Genomic DNA, 23,487 nt, shown 5'->3' on the forward strand with positions numbered 1-23,487 from the left:
GGTCTTCCGTTTTCAACGGAAGACCTTGTACTGATTCTGTTGGTAATTCTTTTTATTCTTTTTTTTCTTCTAGACGTTTTTTAAAACTCAAATATCTTGCTTGTTTGTTGTCCTATAAAGTTTGCAGAGCTTATTGGTAGTTACTATTTCTCAATATCTATGGAAAATCGTTGATATCGACACTTCCGGTACCGAGTTATTCCCCTTTTTCCCCAAAATATAGGCATTCTTGTGCACGCAAAGGCTCTGAAACCGCTCACAGCCTGTGTTACAAAGTCATAAATCTTCAAAATAGAGAGTTTGAACGTTGTCCACCGAGTTTTGTTTTTACAATTTTCCTCCTTTAAAGTTTCAAAAAATTAATTTGAATTTGTGTTTCAAAAAATGCTGATTTTTTGTTGTGTTTTTGTTATGTAGCTCTTTAGTTTAAAATTTTCTCTACACACATATAGAACAAAATATGTGACACCATTGAAAAAGGGCTGGCCCCTTAAATTAGTGGTCTAGAGCCCTTAAAAGTCTTCGCTTTATAACTCAAAAATGGTTAATATTTCGCTATAGCTGTTGATAGAAAAGTTGTTCATTATTGTGTTATCAATGTCGTTACAAAACTATTTTGTACCGGTAATGCGTATTATGAGTGTAAAAAGCTTTTCTTGTTAACATGTACCTGTATTCATTTGGCAAGTAAGCGAATCGTCTTCGTGCGAATAACGTACATATATTAACAGCTGAAAGTGTTCCAGCATATACGGGATGCTTTGATTCATTTGAAAAAGTGTCTAAAAAGTATACGTGTACATGTTTTTCTTACAGCCTTTTTTTTTAGAGTAACCTCTGTTTAGGTCCTATAGTGGACAACCGTTAAGAAAAACAAAAACGAGAACATATAAACGTTCTTTTTCTTATCTAGTGAGATACATAAACTAGATTTTAAAAAAAAATAACTTCCATGAAATAGATTTGAGTCATTTTACTGCAAGCATTTCAAATCGACCTAAATTCTTAGTTGTGTGCGTCATTACATAACCCATCTCGCCCGCGGCCGATAAAAATGGATCGCCAAGGTCGCGGCTGGACTACCTAGCGGTCAGCGGTTATCTAATACACAAGAATCGCGTCTGTCATATGTGATTTTACTTAGCAGCAAACACAAGAATCGTACACAATGACATTAAAGCTTACTCCTCTTAATTTAAATTAAACGATAGAATAAGAAATCGTTCTGTTTAATCATAAACTCGAACTGAAGCAGTATCAGACAGATAGATCAACTGTGGGATTAAAGGGGAAAAAAACTTATATTGATTAGAGTTTATTCATCATACTGCAAACATTGTAAATCTTCCTGGGTTCTGAGCTTTTTATGTGTGTTTTAACTTTACGTAAGTTATCCGATCCCTCATCCGCGGCCGAGGAAATCGGTCGCGGCTGCACTACCTAGAGGTCAGCGGTTATCTAATAACAAGATATATATACAAGAACTGTTTCAATTTTATGTTCTTTTTGTTCACCTTCAATTTATTGAATGAAACATTAGAATGTGAATTGAGAAGCCCCTCTAAAAATTGATAAAAGCGATATTGTTCCAAATCAGAAACATCATCAGACATAAATCAATAGTGAATTTGTAATTCTAAAATGTTCTAAAAACTATACATGTACTAATAATGTTATAGATACACAACGAAAAACCACCAAGATTAAACCTTTAAATGATCACCCCTAGAACATAGCCAAGGAGATCCCGCGCGAGTGGACAAGTGATCCGCGGTAGCTCGTGTTCTTCTGCATGTACTTTATCACACGTGCATGTTTATTGATATTTTGTACGATTCCAACTATTTGTTTATTCGAGATTTTGACCGGTACATGTAAGATTGACTTGTGTTTCAATTTAAGATTTTTTTTATTTACCCACGAATATTTCCGCTAAATACTGCTGAGAGGTTTTATAGATATCGTAGAAAGTAGTTGACGTCTTCATAAGGTTGCACATAAAATGAGAGAGAGGGAGAGAGAGAGAGAGAGAGAGAGAGAGAGAGAGAGAGAGCGCTCAAAATTGGAAGCATTATTTAGCCGAATTAAGAAAATGAAACAGTCTCCAAGCGTTCAAAGCAGGATAAAAAAAATCAAATATCAAATTAATACATGCGGTAGAGGCAATTGCAACTTGTCTGGCCTTTCTGGCTTTTTTTTAAATGTATGCATTTAATTGCGATAGATATTTGTTCTTGGGGATTTTACTTATTGTTATATGCACATTGATAAAAAAAAATCATTGAAGTTGTGTAATATGAGGTTGTAATGCAGATTAAAACTCAGCTGAATATTTTATTTTTAATCTAGCTTGTCAAAGTAGGAGATTGTTAACTTGTAGCTTGTTAACTCTGAAAAAGTCTAGAACAGAAGAAATAAAGTCTTTATAGCTTTCGCTACATCTTCTTATTTATGTGTACGCGTACATAAAGCTATTTTAGATTTTTTTTTTACTGTATAAAAACGTGGTTTTTTTTTCCTAACCTTAAATTTAAATCTATAGAAATTTAATATCTACATGTAACATCTCAATAGCTTTGATAGCTTATTACCGCTTGGAAATCATTTAGTTATGCAAATGCCCATGAAAAGACATTATTTGACCCCAAGGGTTTCTTATCCTTTCCGACGATGATGAGAAGAACTCAAATGTGCATACAAATCATACATTTACATGTATATTTATATGAGATATGATAGAAATAATTGAAAAATATAGGTCTTTTTTGTGCCGCACAAAACGGGCGAAAAAGATTTTTAAACCCCACGAAAATAAATTGAGGGGGGGGGGTTAAATAAAAATCACCTTGTCCGTCCTTACGTCGTGTCCGGTCTATATCTTTCTGATGGAGAAACATTGGAAGTGTTCTTACTTCATACAAATAATACTCATTACCTGACGAAGCGTCATGACCTAAACCCAAGGTCATTTGGACAAAGTAAAGGTCACTGACAGGAAAAGTGCAAAATTTGTTTCCGGTCCACTTTGGAATTTCTTACTTCACACAAAGATTGCTTATGACCTGAGGGTGTGTAATGATTTGTTCCTAAGTCATTTAAGGAGAAACATTGGGAGTTTCTATTTCATGTAAAGATTCCTGATGACCGATGATGTGTCATGAACTTGACCCACGGTCTGTTGCGCAAGTTCAAAGTCATATTAAACATGTGTCATATCTTGTATTAATGGAAATGAGTAGAGTTTGTCATAAAGATTACTTGTGACCTGTAAATATACCCTACCTTGTCTGACTCACTACTTAAAGAAAACGAACCATCCATTATTCTCTAATAGAGAAATACGTGAGTAATGACTTCTTTCTTAGCGGGGATATCATTTGTGAGCTTGCTAACAGTACCTTTTAGATGGTCCAGTGGGAGCAATGCCCCCTTTCTCTCAACCAAAAGTAAGCCCTTAAGTTTACGCTTAGAAAATTGATTTTTGGGTCATTTCCCCCACCGCCACATCCACACTTTTATTATAATTAAATTAATTATATACATGTACATAAATGATGTACTTTTTAAAGTTATCCTAAACTTGAAGTAAGTTAAGCGAAGAACTTGCCTGGTATGAAAATAATACTTTGAAATTGAGTCTCGTTTTCGATTTCTTGAACTTACTATTATCATATTGATAATCCAGTATAATTAAAAACCATTTCCCTTCTCCTTACACTCGCCAGGTTCTGATAGACCTGTATCAATAACAGAATATGCCTTTATCTGTTTAATGAGTAGTGCAATACTCAATCTAGAGGTTACATAGAAAACAGGTATGAATTAATTTTTTGGTCTCCATTTGAAGAGTTCCCATCAATTTTCTAAAGCTCTAATTCGTAAGAAGAAATTGTCATGTAAAGATGACCTTTTATCAATACAGGGTCTGTCAGGCTCTGACAAGTGTCAGGAAAAGGAGGTATTTTAATCAGACTGATGGACAATCCTTTCGCGACACGAAGTTGCGACGGAAGACCTACTCGTTGCTTTGCAACGAGCTCGGCTCTAGTTATCTCTCTAATCGATACTTATCTATACAGTTTCATACTTGTAAACACTGTCATATTATTTCAACTTTATTTTTTCTATTTGAGAAAAGAAATAAATTGTTCAATGGAGCTTCTGTTTGTAGGATATAGTATCATTATTAGATCAATACAGGGATGTTTGACGATGATTTTCTTTGTAAAAAAGTCAGATATCATTTTGAAAAGTTTTACAAATTCAATAGCTGTATTTGACGCTGACGTATTGAAAATTATACCCAACTTTCAAACATTCAAATAAAAGGAACTGTTGTAAAGTACATCAGGTATTTTCAAGTTTAGGTCACTTGAGGCACTCTGATTACTTATTAGAATTAGTATTTCACCGTCGCCGTCCGTGTTAATGCGACGCTCGTCGTGCGTTAAAGGGGCATTGTCACGATTTTTGTTTAATTTTGTTTTTATTATTAACTACGCTTAAGGAATACAGTTTTTGTGATTAAATGAAATTTAATATCTAGTTGTTAAGTTATAAGCAAGATACAATGCTCACAATTCTTTGTAATGTAAACAAGGCTCGTGCCCTGCTTTTGTTTACATAGGTTCAAAATACCACTTAAAATCTTTTTCAAGTAGTTTTGTCTATCATCTTTTTCATTTTAGGCATATATAAACAGATCCCAACGTTTACGACATTCACTTAAGGTCTAAAATTGGATTTATCACTTCAACATTCATAATGTAAGCAAATGTCTTGTTTACAAAGCAAAGAATTGTTAGCTCTGTAACTCACTTATAAGTCAACAAATTGCACTTAAATTTTAGTTGCCTATTAAAGATGCCTTACTAAAGCATTGTTAAATTAAAATCAGAAAAAATAATTTTTGACCAAAATCGTGACCATCCACCTTTAACATTTGCCCATTTATTACTTCATATTGAAAATTACTTAGGCCGTTTCTATTAAAATGTGACATGATGCATCATAAATTATAAATTTTATGACTCTTTGCTAAAATTGCATATGGGCAGGACCAAATTTTGACCATTTTTTATAATATTTTACTTTTCTCTGCGTATCTTAGAAATTCTACTAAAAAAATAATGCATTCATATTTCTACCAAAATTGTAAATTCCTTGTGTTTAAGGGTTTTAAAGGTCGATGCAAAAAGCTAGTTTAGTACCGTTGCATATAATGATAAAAATTCTTTTTTCACGTGCTGACACTGAGTAGAAACTGACTGTTTATCAAGAAAAACTATAAGGCTTTTTACTTAAATTATAACATTTTATGACCTCTGGGTATAGGGTTACTAATTCAGGTCAGGGGGATATGGTGATATAGAATGATTTTATACACATATGTATTAAATGTTCAAAAAATCGTTCTTTTTCTTCTGCTGACACTAAGTAGAAACTGACATCATATCAACAAACACTATACAACAATCATGACAATTATGAACTTTATTACCCTCGGGATAGGGATTCTAATTCCGGGGCAGGGCTAATATGAAGATAAGGTTAATGTAAACAATGCTTATTTTTTTTACATAAAGTTTGCTGACCCTAAGTAGAATTATACTTTATATTTAGAGATACAATAAAACCCTTTACCTTTATTGTCAAAATCATTACCCCCTGTCAAATGGTTCTGAATGCGATGCATAACTAATCTTTTAGTAAAATGTTATATAATGTTAATAAATAATCGTTTTTACTTCTGCTGTCACTACACTGTTAATAGATCCTTAGCCACAGTATCTTTTTATTTTAATTTTGTTTTCCTTCACACTTTATAACTTAAAGTAAAATAAAAAGTATATAAATGGTACATAAGCATTTCACTAAAAATTTGCAATTTTCTTAATATTGATATAATGCCATCAAATAAAAAAAATAAAGACATTGTACATAAATGCATCGGCGGCTCGGATCCCTTTATCTTTTTGTAGTCGATTTCCGTGGAACAACTGCCCAGCATTTTATTGAATAACTGATCGTATCATTAACACTAGAATACTAATAAAGTCGGTCTATATAAAAGGCAGATTTATGGTACAAATAAAAAAATCTGGATAATTAAGGGTTTTCGAACATGGCTTAGAATCAAAGACCGTTACAGTCCCTGAAACGTTCTACTTTCCCACTTGAACGGTGGATGAACGGTGAGCGCACTCTAAGCGTACGGTAAGCCCATTCTGAGCGAACGGTGAGAGCACACTAAACGGAATTTCGTGAGCACTAATAACGGTGAACGATGAGCGAACGCAACGTTGAACAGCGCAAAGTGAACGGTGAACGCATGGAGAACGTTATGTTATTAACGCTTTGTGAAAGCAAGATGAACGATTTTTTCGGAGTGCCTCGTGGGTTATCCTTATATTGCATCTCGTCGGTAATCAGGAAAGAAATAGCCAATAAACTAAGAGTACAGTGCTGCTACATGTATCTTGAAAGTTGACAAAACAATCCTATCATATCCTATATCCTGTATCTTACATCTTATCCTGCAAATAATAACTATCCTACTTTATCTTATACCATGATATCATTCATGTTTATGAATAAAATAGTTAAATAAAACCAAATTAAAGATAGTAATAATTTTATCAACGTATAATCGGGTAATGTAATAATAATTTTTAATTAATACTCTTTTGAACGAGGTAACAAAAATATCTGTGCATCGGGAATATTAAATCGTAAAGTGTAAACCATTATGTAAATTAACAAATAAGCGATTACATTAGATATATGTATTATAACAAAGCAATTTAAGTATTTTTCTTTATTTTTTTAAGCAAACATTTACATCATGTTTTCCCTAATTATAGTAATTAAATGAGTTTAACGGTGATCGGCTGATTTGTTCGGCAAATTATGTAATCACGATTCGAGGAAATTATAATTACTTTATAAATCTCTTTAAACACATCGCATTTACAGATAAATCGTTCGGATTTATTGCTAATCTATAAATTGACACGCATCTTTAGTTATTTTACTTTTATTAAGTTGATCTGTTCACTTTATGGTCGAGAATGGATACGTTGTGTTCGGACATCGGAGGAATATGAATGGTGAAACGTACACAAATACAACACCCGTTTCTTATTTATAATTTTGTCTATTTGTATATGTATCGAATCGTTCGTTGGTTGGATTCTTCTGTTTTAAACGACTGAAGTCTTTAAATGAATCAATAAGTATATTTGTGTAGTAATTTATCGATGTCTTGTGCAACCTAAAAATTTCACAATAACTGCCTACATACATACGCCGTTTTCAAATCGACAAAAATCATGAAAATAATGCCTGTTTGGAAAGGTGACAGTATATAAATAGTGCCTGTTTGGGAGGGTAACAGTTGAAAATGACACCCCTAGAAAACGATTGTCAACCGACGCGAATGGTTTTCGAGGGGTGTCGATTTCAACTGTTAACCTCCCAAACAGGCACTATTTATTTTATTATACTGAATGTCAATTTTACAGAAAACTTAACTGCTTTTCTACAGGAATGACTTGAATTCTACTGTGAACCGTACGCGCATCATTTACGCGCATGTAACAATTCGTTGTTACCCGTTGCCAAGTGTGTTGCTAACGCTGAGGGTAATAGAATGGATTATGAACTGCATCTAAACCAATCAGATTTCAGTATTTAACATGAAAGTATAATAATTGAAGTTGACACCCCGAGAAAACCATTGTCAAGGAATGTATTAATTTAAGTAAACGTTCTTGCCTTTTTGGGAGTTAATTTTAATCATCTCTCCTGTGCAGTTACTCTGGAAAACCGAAAGTGATACAGCGTTTGGGCCTAAGCACAAATCATTGCTGCTGACAAGATTTAGTTCTTGAAAATAATCGATAAATTCGATGTAATGTATCTTGAAGCATTGGCTTTTAAGAAACTTATTTATGAATACCTTGAAAATAGTCAGATGTTAAATAGCACGAACAATTTAGATATTTTTTGAAGTCGTATATATTCATACGCCAAAGTTCAAGAAAGTCTCGTTCAACCATCTCCGTAAATCTCTGACAAGCAGAGAGTCATTCTATATTTGAAGGTCGCGCCATCAAGCTATCACGTGACCTGGTGTTCACATTCTCTTGCTTGTTGGAGATTAACGGAGACAGCCGAGCATCTGAGTAAAAGAGACTAGAGTTCATTATTGCTCGCATCCATACAATTTTTGAATATTTCGATTACTTACACATAGTTTGATTGAATATATTTTATCTTTAATCATTACACAACACGATTCATAGAATATATTTTATCTTTAATCATTACACAACACGATTCATACGGGGTTTTTCTCAAATTTCTTGTAAAAGTCCGAGAATTCATATTATAAAAATGTGCATAATTCAAAGACAGATTACAAACTACTTGCCAAGCAAAGTAACATGTCGTTGACTTTGAAATGAATAATCGATAAAATCAACTCCCGTCAGTATTTTGATATTATCATTTATTTGCATCATATTTCTTCAAACATATATTAAATGAATTTTTTATAGGGATGATGTAAAAACACACAACGGTATCAATTCATAAGTCATAAAAAACAACTAAATACGGACATTGCCTGCTTAAAAATTTAGACTTAAAATTGTACTGACTAAATTTTTAATAAAATGATCTTTTATGTCCAATGTAAGTTTCCTTCCACCTTTTCGTGTTCGGGTTCTTTTCTCATTTTGTTGTGACTAGCAAAGACCGATCCTACCATTTTGAAGTTCCAGTTGAGAAAAATAGAAGACGGACTGAACGATAAGTGAACGCACAGTAAGCGCAAGGTGAGCGTTTTGTGAACGGTGAGCGCGAACGGAGCGGAGCGCTAGTGAACGCACGGTGAACGCACGGTGAACGCACAAAAAATGGAAAGTAGAACGTTTCAGGGACTGTATTTAACAACACAGAAGGCATTTTATTACTTAAATTCAAATCTTGTCAACACATGAGTCTAATTACTTGGAATTACTTATCACTAATTTGACCCTCACTTTGATCCCTACGAAGATTATAGGCTCTAAATTATTTAAATCATTTTATCTAAAACTTCAAACTATATATCAGTTATGTTCAATTGTTTCCTTAATTAACAGCCATGCATAATATCTATAATATATAGATACACATGTATTTAAACTGAACACATTTCATTATATCCCGGGTTTCGTTAAAAAAAAAACCCAGATTCATACTTTTTTCACTCTAATGCCAGTAAATTTTCAATTGATGTTGACATAGTTGGATGCAAAATAATTTTGTCTGTATTTTTTGTGTATGTATTTTAATAATATATAAAGTCATATTTAATATGAAGTCATTAAAGAAAGACTCTATAGTCTATAGCTTATTATTTCCAATGAAATGAAAAAATTTGCAGATTGGCTACAATTTTGATTAACAACCATTGAAGACAGTACTGTTTTTTCATTCCATATCTAAATTGTATTGTATTTTTCTTACGTAATCACTAGACATCGGCATTTTTCACTGTATTATTGTCAATAGTTCCGCCGACCTTTGCATTAGTTAAACATCGTCATCTTACTATTTAAAATATGGGCCAATGGCGGCGGTAAATGGCTTAAATATTACATTTACAGTTCAGTTTTTATACCAACTATCACAGCTATTTCATGGTATCCTCATATCTTAATCATGCAAATATTATTATTTATTGTAATTTCGTTGACAGTTCTGCCGAACATTGCATTACGTAAACCTGCCGAACAATCATCAACACATTTTGACTATAACGCCACGTATGCAGTGGATGGCAACAGAGGAACAAATATTGGTGTAGACAAGTGTACAGTTACACGTGATGGCGACAAATATCCCTGGTGGAGGGTTGATCTGCAGGCTGTGTATACCATAACATCTGTCAGAATACTCAACAGAGAAATAGATAATTTATACGGAACAGGTAAGTGTAAAAAGAAACAACATTGTATATTAAATCGATACGGAGGTAAGTGTAGAAAAACATTGTAAATTGAAATTGAATCGAAATATAGTAAATCAAGAAAACACTGAAGTTTAGATTTTGGTTTTTATGTCCATACCTATGATCAAATAAGTGAAATTAAAAATGGTTAGCCCCCCCCCCCCCCCCCAAAAAAAAATCATTGTTGATCTGCTTTTTTATATTCTCTGCAAATAGAGGTTGTATAATTGGTATTATTTTGCAATAATGCATCACAATAAAAAAATAAATGCGTGAACAATTACCGGATGACATATGAGTGGGACAATATACCAGCTCAGTTTATAGAGTCAGAATATTCGAATAGGATAAAACGAGATTTTGAATACGCTCGTAAGTATATTGAAAATCATAACATTAAAGGTACAGTTTTTTTTACGGGCCGCCAGAAGGCGGACCGTTCTTTGATATACATTTAAATACTGAAACTGCGTTTCTGCGATATAGCTTTTTTATATATAGAATTCATATTATGCTTATTTTCATGAATTAAAAGTAAATTTGCATGAAGAAAGATGTTTTTTGCCTTTTAAAAAATATTAAATATTTTTGCTTTACTCGTTAGGCGCGTTTTATCGAGACTATAATCTATTCGGAAAATTTCGGAGTTTTTCATTCTATTCAAAACAATGTATCGGGATCGGTATACGGGACATACTAAAGACCTGAAATACTAAAGACCTGAATGACATGAAATTTCATATAATTGATATACATGTATTTAAATTTCTATGTGCTTCGTCAAATAAAATGTGTGACTTCATTATATTTCCATGTGAATTATAGTAAAAAATTATCATGGAATGACATCTAAATCAATAATTTACGCAAAAATATGAAAGAACTGAAATTCTGGCTTGACCTGAATGTGTGAGCTAACCTGATTTCTTTTAAATTCTTTTGAGAACCTCATGCGAATAAATGACCATGGTTATTTTCAAAAGATGAAATGTGGATAAGATTCATTATTCCATTGAGGAAAAAAAATATCAGGCTTATCTTTTACCTTTAAAATTATGCAGATTCTACCGGATGAGCATTGATCTTACATGTGTAATATTCCATTTCTTTTTTATTATGTGGTCCCTTGAAATTGCAAAACGTGTTGCTGAAAGTATTTTAAAATCTACCATTAAAATCAGTACAACCAATTTGTTTTTCTTCTTTGTGGCGTGTTTTTATGTAAAATTAATGATGATTATATTTTTTGCGGCCCATTGGAAGCTTGCGTCAATATGCATAGGATGAATGACCATCTTTAAGTTCTCCTTAAAGATAGCTTTAAGATGCTTAAAGGTAGCTTAAAGACGATCTTTAAGCCACCTTTAAGCTACCTTAAAGCTATATGTGTTGCTTAACGATGGCTTAAAGAAAGCGTAAAGATGGCCTAAAGGCAGCTTAAAGACTATCTCTAAGCCACCTTTAAGGACAACTTATAGGTCCTTTATGTCCAAACTTCTTTAAGCTACCTTTAATCCAATTTTAAGCCACCTTTAAGCCATTAAAAAATCTTTTGATTCAATATTGTGCTTAATTTACCAACAAAATATATTAACTATATGATAATGATAGAAAAGGTATTAAAAACGGTTTTTGTTCTAGAAAATAAAATGAAAAAAAAAAATAATCAAAACGCCCAAGACGAGGATTGAACCCGGGACCCTTCGTTTTTATCAGCATCACCTCGCTTCCTCTGCGCCGCGGCTACATACATATTAATGGAAGTTTTCATATTCTATATATCAGTGGATATTGAATCAATGTATTCAATATGTATTTTTTACTTGAAAAGATTTTGACTTCCAAACAATCATATCTAATTTATAAATTACATGCATGCATATATTTAGAATGAAATACGGAACTTGGTTTTCAGTGAAAAATAACATATATTATACCATAATGGAAACCGTTAGGCTTATTTAGTAAATAAATTTAAACCGAGTAGATAAACGTTCATCTAATTCACAGCTAAATGAAATGCAAGGAAGACGATGAAATCATTTCTTTTATCAAATGCATTGAAACTATTAGGGTATTAGTTCTACGCAATTTTCCCGGTTTTCATGATCACGGCGCCGTTCCAGTATGTTTAAACATTTAATTGTATACATGATTTTTAGACTATCAATTCTATAACAAACAAAACTACCAATTACGGGTGAGGTATTTACTGCATGTGGCAATTGCAAATGATGTATACATATACTTGTACATACAATTGTATGATGTACCAGGCCGGGTATGTGACATATTTACTCTTGTACATATATTTAAACAATTAAACCCTATTTATGATCACCGGTACAGGAATTAATTAGCCTCTAGATTTTACTCTTACATACATGTATCTTTAATTTGTAGACGTAACATTTTTAAAACACAGAGTTGGGAAATAATTCTTTGAAAATGAATTACAAATGTAAATAAACTTTTATTTACTAGAATTATCGTATGCACGTACATACTAAGATCCAACGCCTTTAGAAACACTGACTTGCACCTGGGCACACGACACACCTGTTGTGTATATCTTGTATATTCTGTGTTAGTTCCAGGGGTTTTCTTAATTTGGACAAACAATAGACTCTAATTAGATATACACAAACATGCACCTGGGCACAAGACACAACTGTTGTGTATATCTTGTATATTCTGTGTTAGTTCCGGGGGTTTTCTTAAGTTGGACAGACAATAGACTCTAATTTGATATACACAAACGAACAAAACTGTCTAGACAAACAAAGAAGTAATATCCTGCCCGATATAACAAAGGCAGTTGAGAGTATTTTCATCTTTAACATGTATCTAGCAGATCTAGAATTAGACCTAGAAATAATTAAAATTGAAAAAATACATACCTTCAACCGATTATTAAATTAAATCATGCAGTTTTGGTTCATTATCTTTATTTTGTTTAATAACCGGATGAACTAAGAGTGAGAGAGAGAGAGAGAGAGAGAAAGAGAGAGAGATTGAGATTTCACCGATTAATTTATAATAGGAAACAAACATAATTAAATATAATTTCATACACAAATTTAGATACAGAAACTGCGCTCACCCCTACAATAATTTTGAAAAAAAAAAATATAAAGAATTTTATAACGGCAATCAGTGTCTATCGGAGCGGTGTTGATGATAGCGATATGTGTTTAATGGCACGAAAAATAAAACCGTCTGGAACATCCCCTCCCCTTCCTTGGAAATTATAATCATCACTCGGATTACCCCCTTCCCTCCCTTTAAAAGAGCTTTTGTATTTGATACATGTTTTTATTGTTCAGTTTGATCAAACCTGACTTAAAGGGAACTTAAAGATGGTTTAAAGACAACTTAATTAAAGGGAGCGTAAATGCCACTTAAAGATGCTTAAAGGTAGCTTAAAGATGGCTTAAAGGTGACTTAAAGAAGTTTGGACATTTAGGACCTATAAGCTCAGCTTAAAGGTGACTTAAAGGTGGCTTAAAGATCGTATATCCTTTAAGCCACCTTTACGCCACCTTTAAGGACTTGCTTAAAGATTGTTTTTCGCCCTGTGATGATTTCTTGTTTATTACAAGTTATACGGAATTCGAGATTCCTTTGGCTCTAATCCCCTTTATGATATACTGTACTATTCGGTCTGAGGAAAACACCCAACACACACGTTATATAAAATGTACGGGGGGGAGGGGAGGGGGGTTCAGTCAGGAAGAGAAAATTAAGTTTAAAGCGGTGATTAGTATGTAATCTAGGATCTCAGCATGAACTTTCTCTCAGCAATAGCTGAATCTCAGGAACTGTGTATCTAAAACCAAATTTGAAAAATTATCATTACTTTAATTTTTTTTATTCATAAGTGTTCACAATTTTACTACTCTATTTCCAATTTTCCATACATGTACACAAAAAAATGAGTTAGAAAAATTATCAAATTTTTACAGACCTATATAAATAGTTTAATAATTTCATAATTCACAAATCATTTAGGTGAAAGTGCATTGTCAATTTGTAATCCCTACCTTGGTCTAAGATCTTTGAGAAAGGCATATCTGCTGAACAAAGAGAATCATCATCAGACATCTGGAGCTGTTGCATCAACATTTCCTAAAAGGGGTGGATTAAAGAATCTTGGGGAAGGGGATTTTTCTCCACACAATAATGTTGTAACAGTAGAAGTCCACGGGTTGGTGGTAAATACAAGGAAACTTGCCTGTTTTAAACATTCAGATACCGTAGATTTGATGTCTTCATAAAACTTTCGGGATAACTTAGAAGCTGGTCCTGTTGGTATGTTATACTTTGTTCAAGTTTGTGAACAAGTTAAACAAAGCAAGGGCTTTTTAAGACGGAAAATGGGCGCATGTTTTTGCGATGAAAACGCCTATTGCCCTCGATATACTTGAATGTCTCGTAGATGTACGAGTTACCTTACTGTTCATAGTAAATGCTGCCTGTAGTTGTAATTGTCCTGTTACTCCGGTACTAGTACTAGGGGTCTTAACTTCGGAATTGATTGTCCATGTTCCCCTGATTGGGACTTTACATCTGCGTTAGATCTGCTCCTTTTTAGCTCACTTAACAGAGCTTATGCTATACCCTCGGCGTCGGCGTCCGGACCTGGTTAAAGTGTTTGTTGCAGGTCCTGTATCTAAGCTATTACTTGTCCTATCTTCACCAAACTTGCATGGATGATGCATCTGGACCTACTTATGGACTTGAAAGACTTGGAAGCTGAATCTGAGTCCTTAATTTCAGATGCTTGAGGAGGTTAAGGTTGTTTGACCAGGTTAAAGTTTTTGTTGCAGGTGCCCTTTGATAGCAATATCTAAGTTACTGCAGGTCCGTACTTCACCAAACTTGCATGGATGGTGTGTCTTATGATACTGATTCACCAGACAGGCTGGAGTGCTGAATCTGAGCTATAGGTTTCGGATGCTGGAGGAGGTTAAGGTTTTTGGAGCAGGTTAAAGTTTTTGTTGCAGGTGCCTTTGATAGCAATATCTAAGTTACTGCTGGTCCGTACTTCACCAACCTTGCATTGATGGTGTGTCTTATGATACTGATGCACCAGGCAGGCTTGGATGCTGAATCTGAGCTATAGGTTACTGATGCTGAAGGAGGTTAAGGTTTTTAGAGCTGGTTAAAGTTTTTGTTGCAGGTGCCCTCTGATGATTATATCTTAGTTACTACTTGTCCTAACTTTACCAGACTTCCATGGATGGTGCGTCTTATGATACTGATGCACCAGACAGGCTTGAATGCTGAATCTGAGCAATAGGTTCCGGATGCTGGAGATGGTAAAGGTTTTTAGAGCTGGTTAAAGTTTTTGAAACAGGTGCCCTCTGATGATTATATCTTAGTTATTACTTGTCCTAACTACACCAGACTTCCATGGATGGTGCGTCTTATGATACTGATGAACCTAACGGGCTTGAATGCTGAGTCTGAGCCATAGGTTTCAGATGCTGGATATGGTTAATTTTTTTTAGAACAGGTCACATGTTTAATAGATAATAGTACTATTTCAAACTTGCATAGTTGATTAAACTGTAATATGAATGAATCACAGAGGAAGCTTCAGATGCAGAGCTTGATCTCCATTAACAAGGATGCTAAAACATATATCTTAGTTATTACAGGTCCTAACTTCACCAAACTTGAATGGATGGTGTGTCTTATGATACAGATGCACCTGACAGGCATGGATGTTGAATCTGAGCCATAGGTTGCGGATGCTGGAGCAGGTTAAGGTTTTAATTGCTAGTGCCTTCTGATGATTATATCTTAGTTATTACGGGTCTGAACTTCACCAAACTTGCATGGAGATGCGTTTTATGTATACTGATGCACCTGACAGGCTTGAATGCTGAATCTGAGCCATAGGTTTCGGATGCTGGATGAGGTTTAGTTTTTCTGGAACAGGTCACATGTTTTATAGTTGATAGCTTGCATAGTTGATTTAACTATATTATAAATGAAACGCAGAGGTTGCCTCAGATGCAGAGCCTGATCTCCATTATTAAGGATGCTTAAGAAATCTCCTACCACACTCAAACCTGCTCGATAGATAGATGTGTTTGTTGATAAATGATATAACATGATTCCTATGATATAGTATTGTATGGTTTGAAACAATATTGTTTAATATGATACAATATAATATCAAATGTAATATTATAAAAAGTTATATGATAAGACATGATATTGTATCAATTGTTTTGATATTTTATTTTACGATATTGTAACAAGATATTGTTATGTAAAGTATTGTATATTATGATACAATATTGTATAATATTATATTGTATTATTAATTTATTATTTTATCACATGATACTATTACATAAGATATTGCAAAATATATTATTTTGTTCTCCTTCGGACTGAAATGTAACACTTTCATTGGTTTAAACGTAGCACGTGATTGCCTCATATATCTCTATATTTGTTCGGTGAGAAATAATATAAGGCAATATGGCCGTCATTGGCCGACGCTTCCCTTACTCATTTCGACATTTCATAGTATTTAATACATAAACCGCATGCCGTAAGTTCTTAAAGTATTTGGAGTAGTTGCCCTTTGAAATTCTTTAAAATTAGAGTAGTTGCCCTTAGAATATTGACGTCACATTGTTTTGTCTGGAGCAGAACAAAATGGCAGCGTCAAAATCTGCTCAAATCTCTGCAGAGAAAGGGGAAAAACATTTAAAATTGAATAGCAACAAAACATTGCAAGTAAACATGGGTGAAGCAAAGGTTTTAAAAGAGTATTTGAAAGGTGAGATGGAAAATTTTGAAGAGTTTAAATGAGTTAAATTGGACGAAATGTTAAGCATCTTGAACCTTGCTTTGCATAGATCATTGCTATTTGTAAACAAATATGTCGCTTGATAGTCCTCGGGAAAAACAAAACACTTATAAGGTTAGTTACTGACTCACTACGGAAATATATTGGGTTGATCAATCTCATAGATGAGATCTATGAGATTGATCAACCCAATATATTTCCGTAGTGAGTCAGTAACTAACCTAATAAGTAATAGTATCCTTTGATACAGTATTGTATATTCTATAATATTGTATCATACGATATTGTATAATATATTAGTTTCTGTAATATAGAATTATATCGCATGAAATTGTATAATATGATACTGTAATATTATATAATATCGTATCATACGATATTGTATAAATATGATATTGGTTTATAATAGGATATATTATCACATCACATGAAATTGTATTTAATGATAGTGTAAAATATATTTTTGTATCATATGATATGATACAATATGTTTAATATAATGTTGTATTATATATTTTACTTTATCACATAATATTGTATCATTTGATATGATACAATGTTGTATCAAATTATATTGTATCATATGATACAATATCATATTACGTTTCAAAAATGACACAGTATCATACAATATCATACTATATTATACAATATAATATTATATGTTTCAATGTTATGATGTGTTATGTAATATGATATTGTAATATAATACTATATTGTTTTATATATTATGATAATGTATTTTGCGATCAAACACAATAACGAATAACACAATACAATGTCATATCATACGTTACAATATCATATCTAATAATTGTTTATTATTGTATTTTATTGTATTATATGATATATGTTGTAAATATGATAGGATGCAATATTTAATTTTATATTATTGTATTGATTAACATATGTACATATAATTATCATACAATTTTTTAACAGATGATATACGATATTGTGTCAAAACTGAATCAATGAATATCCAAGATCATAAAGTATGATTTTCATTTAATATGATAAAGGTGGTCTCATAAAGGTGAAGTTTCATAAGGGTGATGTCTCGTCTCGGTGAGCTTTTGTAATCTGTGATTACCTATGTTTTCTTTCCTAATCTCATTTACGAACACAATCTGTACAAATATTTGATCCCAAAAAATTCCTCGGACATTTTATTACAAATATTGTCACTTCACTTGCTTCTGATAGTCTTTTAAACACCATCACCAGCCCTGTAAACAAAAGTGGTGCAAATTTGTTTACATTTTAAAAATGGCGACTTTCGATCTCGACGTAAATTAACATACTTCATGGGGCAAGTTAAGGATGTCAGTAGTAAATTTGCTGAAAAATTGTATTAATTATTTTTACAAATTTTGTGTGAAAGTAAAGTTAATAAGTCAAAAACTAGCGCAATATTTTGTGCGCCGTAAATTGCAGTTTTTTACTAGGGGGAGGGGGGGGGGTGGCACTGTAGCTCCCAAATCGTTCATCCGAATTTTTTCAGACCGGGAGCTACAGTCCTGCACTAGGGTAATTGTTGTATCTACGGTTTCAGGCCACGACCACCTCATTTTAAATGCAAGCACACCATTCACAAAGCTTTCAGCTGTATTTTATAATAAGAACGGTGCAAAAAGGGAAGCGTTCTGTTTTAAAAGCTCACGAAACTGATCCGTGCAACTGGTGTAGTAGCATTTTGTAGTGTTCTGTACATACCTTAATGACCATAATATGACTATTTTTAGATATGTCATTTCGGCTGCATGATGTTACCGTCACTGTAGGACTGACAGAATCAGACATCAGCACTCCTTGTGGTTTCTTTGCTGGTCCCGGTACTGCGTCACAGCTGGTCGTCATCGATTGTCCGACATCAACACAGGGGAGATTCGTAAAGATCTCCAAGACAACAGAGGCCCTCACTCTGTGTGAAGTTGACGTGTGTGGCGTCCCCGTCTAAATAACCATCAAATTATTTGGTGTCATAGATGACAAGTTACCGTATAAAAATACATGCATTTGTTTGTGCATCCCGGATGATCTATTATGTATCTTCTTTTTTTATTCAGCTTGACAAGTCTTCCTTATGCCTTCAGTCATCTCAAGCATACATGTATCTTTTACAACATATAGCACAGCATACAATGTGACATAGCACTGTAATCTTATACCTATGCTTTGGAATCCGATACCGTAACATATAATCTCCTGATTGCCATTCATAACATAGCATACAGCATGATTTAACTCTCTTTTAAATGATTTTATTTTATTATTTAAAAGTTTTATTATTACAGATCAAAGGTACACTTAAGCTTCTTATCATTTTAGTTCAAATGTTCTGAACTCTTCTGTACACTGCGGGTTTTTAGTCAGATTTCATTGCATACCATTGTATCATTAAGCCTTTTATTTCAAATATTCATAGCACAGCATACAAATTTCATAGCGTGTTATTTAAAAAGTATAGCATATCATTAAAATGATAATCATAGCATAGCATAATTATAAAAGACATGCATGGAATGATTATTTATATGTATTTGTTATTTGAGTCTGTCCCAGGATATTTCAGCAGCACATTTGGGCGATTTTTTTTTATAAAAATACACATTCACATACATGTGAAATAAGTGCAATTGAAATAGTTGAAAGAGATAAATTCCAAGATAATTTCATTGACACATTTATCATCTTTTACTCGGAAAAATACACAGGAGCGAAAACAGATTCCTAACGGAGATTTATAATGAGAAATGGTTACATTTTTTTTTTTCATTCGGAATACATCGCGCAATTTTTCAACGATATCATCAGGGCTAGCTGCAATACAAAATCCCCGTAGACATCACATTTTTTGGCATCTTGGCATAAATATCAAGAAATTAAGCAAAATGTGAACCCAGGATATCTTGCGACAGAGTATAGGTATGTTGCGTGATAACTCTATCTTATTATCTCATTTATACCACAAACACTGTATGTATTGACTGTGAATCTATCATGTACCTTTATATGTATCAACATTTACAAAATTCATTCGAATCAATTCCTGTTTGTTTTGGTTATGTGTTAGCAATGTTGTGTCAATAAAAGCAACTGCGGTGTTTTTTTCGTTTTCTTTTAAATAGGACAGTGGAGACGACATGGTTATCATTTACCCGGAAAAGAGATTCTTGTATAACTTTTGGACCGTGTCTTTAGATTAAAATTCTATAATGACGCGTTGAAGCGGTTGACAAAACGAATCCTGTTTAACAAATCTTCAGCCAAATGTATATTATTTATAAACGTGTCATTTCCTGATCACTTACTGATTTTTTTTTTGCTCTGGACATAGAACGGACGCCCGGTGTAAAGAACAATAATGACCCACGTAGAAAAATGACCAGGGGTTATTTTTTGACGTCGAATAATGATCCCCCCCCCCTTGCTGTAGAATAATTGAATTTTTCTGAAGAAAAAAGAGCCAGGGGTTATTTTTCTTCATGTTAAACAAGAAGAGAAATGCCCCCCGTAGAAAAAAGGACCCCTGCTGTAAAAGAAAAAGAAGAAATAGGTTACCCCGTACATGTATTCAAGATATCTGACTTTGAAATTACCTGAATTTTCAATGTTTGGCTGATTTTCAAGTTATAAACACCGAACTTGTAAAGAAATCGCGGTATAAAGTTCTTTCATGTCCGTAGCAAACACACAAAATCACACTTTCATTGCCACATATTGATTAATAACAGTTACGTTCTTTCTCTCGTCGACATATGGAGGGAAATGACGCTGCTCTTGTGTAGAATTCTGTTGATACTTTACCGTGAATACTTTTTATCAACATTTTATATAGCTGTATCATTTAAAAACGATATTTGATTAACAAAATTCATGCACAGCTAGTTAAACTTTATTTTACTGCGATTTTACAATTGCATCGACAACAAATTGCCAGGTCTGCACGTGGTTGTTTAAAAATCTGTACAAGTGTTGCTACTGTTGCAAAACCATTCCTTAATTAAATAAAGAAAACAAAAGAAAAACAAATCATTTTACGTTAGTTTTGTTTTCTTCTACGCAATATATATACATCGATATTCTAAACATTTGTTGTAATGTTGCTTTTGTGATCATGAATAGACTCTATTCTTTAAGCAATTGTCTGAAGAGTACCTGACTATAGTAAATCTTAAATAGATTATAAACACTAATCAAATATAATAAAAAGAGATTATTTCTAAAAGAGTTGATAAGGAGTTCGGGCTCATTTAAGGGGTTTATATCCCACTTGATTTTGATAACACGAACTTTAAAACACACGCTTTAAGTAGAAGAAAAAAAACCTTTTTATACATTTATAACAAGAGTATGAGGTCTTCTATCATATCTATATCCATTTGCTCACTGTAATTTGTTTTAACAATTTTAATATTAAACATGGTTTATTTGGCATTGTTAAATTTAAATATATAAATAGAATTCATATACGATGCAAATTTTAAGACAACAGGTGACATAAAACAGTTACCTAAAAAGAGAACCTCTTTCATGTTTATATTATTTTTTAACTTTCTGGTTTACTAAAAATAGCACGATCACAATTTAAAAGTCCCGCGTTAAGTTTAAAGAAATTGTTCTACAACTAATTTTTATCATATCAAGTAATTTTGTTTCGATTTAAAGTGTTTTTAAACAATATATTTTTTTTTTGAATAATGTATTCATGGCAAAGATAATCATTATGTGAAAAATCTTGTACAGAGCAGAAAACCGTTTCTTTCTCTTTGGTAATTACATTAAAGAATTCAAATTAAAAAAGTCATTTACTTCATCATTGTTAATATAAAGAGTATGGAATTCAAAGTTTTTTTTTCACTTCTCTATATTAATTGTCATAGCGGGGCCCTTCTTGACTGGTCAGTTCTATAGTTATTTTGAGATTTCTACAATTTCTTAATTGATATTATAGTCTGAGATCAAAATTAAGATTGTACATATGATTGTACATATCTATCGGTCATTTGTAGATTCTATACACTTAAAGAAGAGCCTCCGTCTTTCAGCACTTTCAATACTTTGATTCGTATTTGTATGTGTTCTAAACCTTTATTATTCAATACAATTATTTTTCCCATTTGAAATAAGCCTTGCGGGGGTATTAGTCCCATTAGGAGATTTCTAGTTTTTATTGATTATAAGAGGTTAAACGTTTTATGGTCAGACGACACTTTCCTCAATTTTAGATAACTTTTTCCAGGAATGTGTTAATGGTTTACTACTACTTTGACAAGCTTTCTTGCAAAAAATTAGGGTATCTTACCAGGCACTTCTGAAAAATACTAGAGTATGCAATTTCCTATATAATCTTATTGAAAATACACTTGAATTGCTGATATAAAAATAAATGCATCTACAGCACAGCGAAGTTCACTATATTAGAACCATATCTCTGCCGGGGCAAGGCTTTGAACTCACGACCTCTAGAACCTATACGCTTCTGGCAGTGAGCGGCCACGGTTCTAACCACTCGGCCATCTAGACATATAACCGAGTCAATTTTGATCATTTTTAAAGTAATTATAAAATTAATATTTTTTATTGGAACTCTTTATTACGAGGAGATATAAAAACGATTCTCGAGGAACGTCTCGTCTGACCTTAACAAATAAGTTCTTTCTTTTGCGAGAAGTTCTTGCTACCAGGAAAGAGAAAGATGATCTGGAACAAGAAATAGGATTATTCAAGGTATTTGTAATACTATAAGTAATAACAGTACGAAAACAATAAAATATTGGTATTTATTTTCGTCAGATATTTGAGAAATATTTACATGCTGACAAACTATTTCAACATACATGTTAAGGATATATTTGCATTTTTAAGAGTAACTGTGTAATAATAAAAAGTGAAAATATAATTGTGTATTTATTTATTATACTATAATATGTAACATCCTCGATGGATATCCGGAAGATTCTTAAAGAGAAAAGTTCTCTAGAAGAGGAGGTAGAGGAACTTAAGGTAACAGAATACAATTGTAGTAAAATTGGAGGATTAATGATTATGCGACTTCAGAGTAACCCCTTAAAATGTAATTAAATTTGAAAATTATATAGTTATATATTAAACATCAAATCTGACTTAGTGATTTCAAGTTTATTTTTCCCTGAAGAGTCAAGCGTCCAGGACCTGTAAAGAAGTAGCGTTATAATCTTTATTTTTTCACTTGTTACGGGGCCCATAAGCGCACTCGTTCTTTATTTTGAATAAATTTAAGAGTTTATGAATCGGTTATAGCACTTACATATGTATTATACTAATTTACTGGTTACTGCCTACACGCCAGAATAGGAAGTCATCACAGCTGCGGTTGTTGAATACACAAACCACAGAGTGTACATGGGGGCGTTGGAGGACAAACTCACTTACTGCAAAACGCCATTGGGAAAGATTGAGAAAAACTTAAATATTACGAAAATAAATGCAAATTCTATAACGTTGAATAAGAAAGACATTCAAACATTTGGCAAAAATGAAAAACAATTTCTTGTTTTGCCCTTCTTGTGCCCAATAAAGGACTTAAAATTAATTATTGACGATAAAAAATGTAAACTCATCATTAAGAAAGTTTTGGAGTATTACAGGAAATCTTTACTTCTATCTTTTT

General features: G+C 32.9%; 1 protein-coding gene and 1 pseudogene across 1 annotated transcript in view; both read left to right on the forward strand.

The window, feature by feature from the left end:
- The window catches only part of LOC128172710 (fucolectin-1-like), a 29,908-nt gene extending 11,116 nt beyond the window's left edge, over positions 1–18,792 (forward strand). The window contains exons 3-4 of the mRNA XM_052838474.1: positions 9,749–9,979; positions 18,578–18,792. Coding sequence (XP_052694434.1) covers positions 9,749–9,979; positions 18,578–18,792 — 446 coding nt within the window. The remainder of the gene's footprint in view (positions 1–9,748; positions 9,980–18,577) is intronic.
- LOC128174683 (uncharacterized) overlaps positions 1–23,487 on the forward strand; it is a 131,508-nt pseudogene that overhangs the window by 26,727 nt on the left and 81,294 nt on the right.

This window comes from Crassostrea angulata, chromosome 2, assembly GCF_025612915.1.
Source record: "Crassostrea angulata isolate pt1a10 chromosome 2, ASM2561291v2, whole genome shotgun sequence".
NCBI lineage: Eukaryota > Metazoa > Mollusca > Bivalvia > Ostreida > Ostreidae > Magallana > Magallana angulata.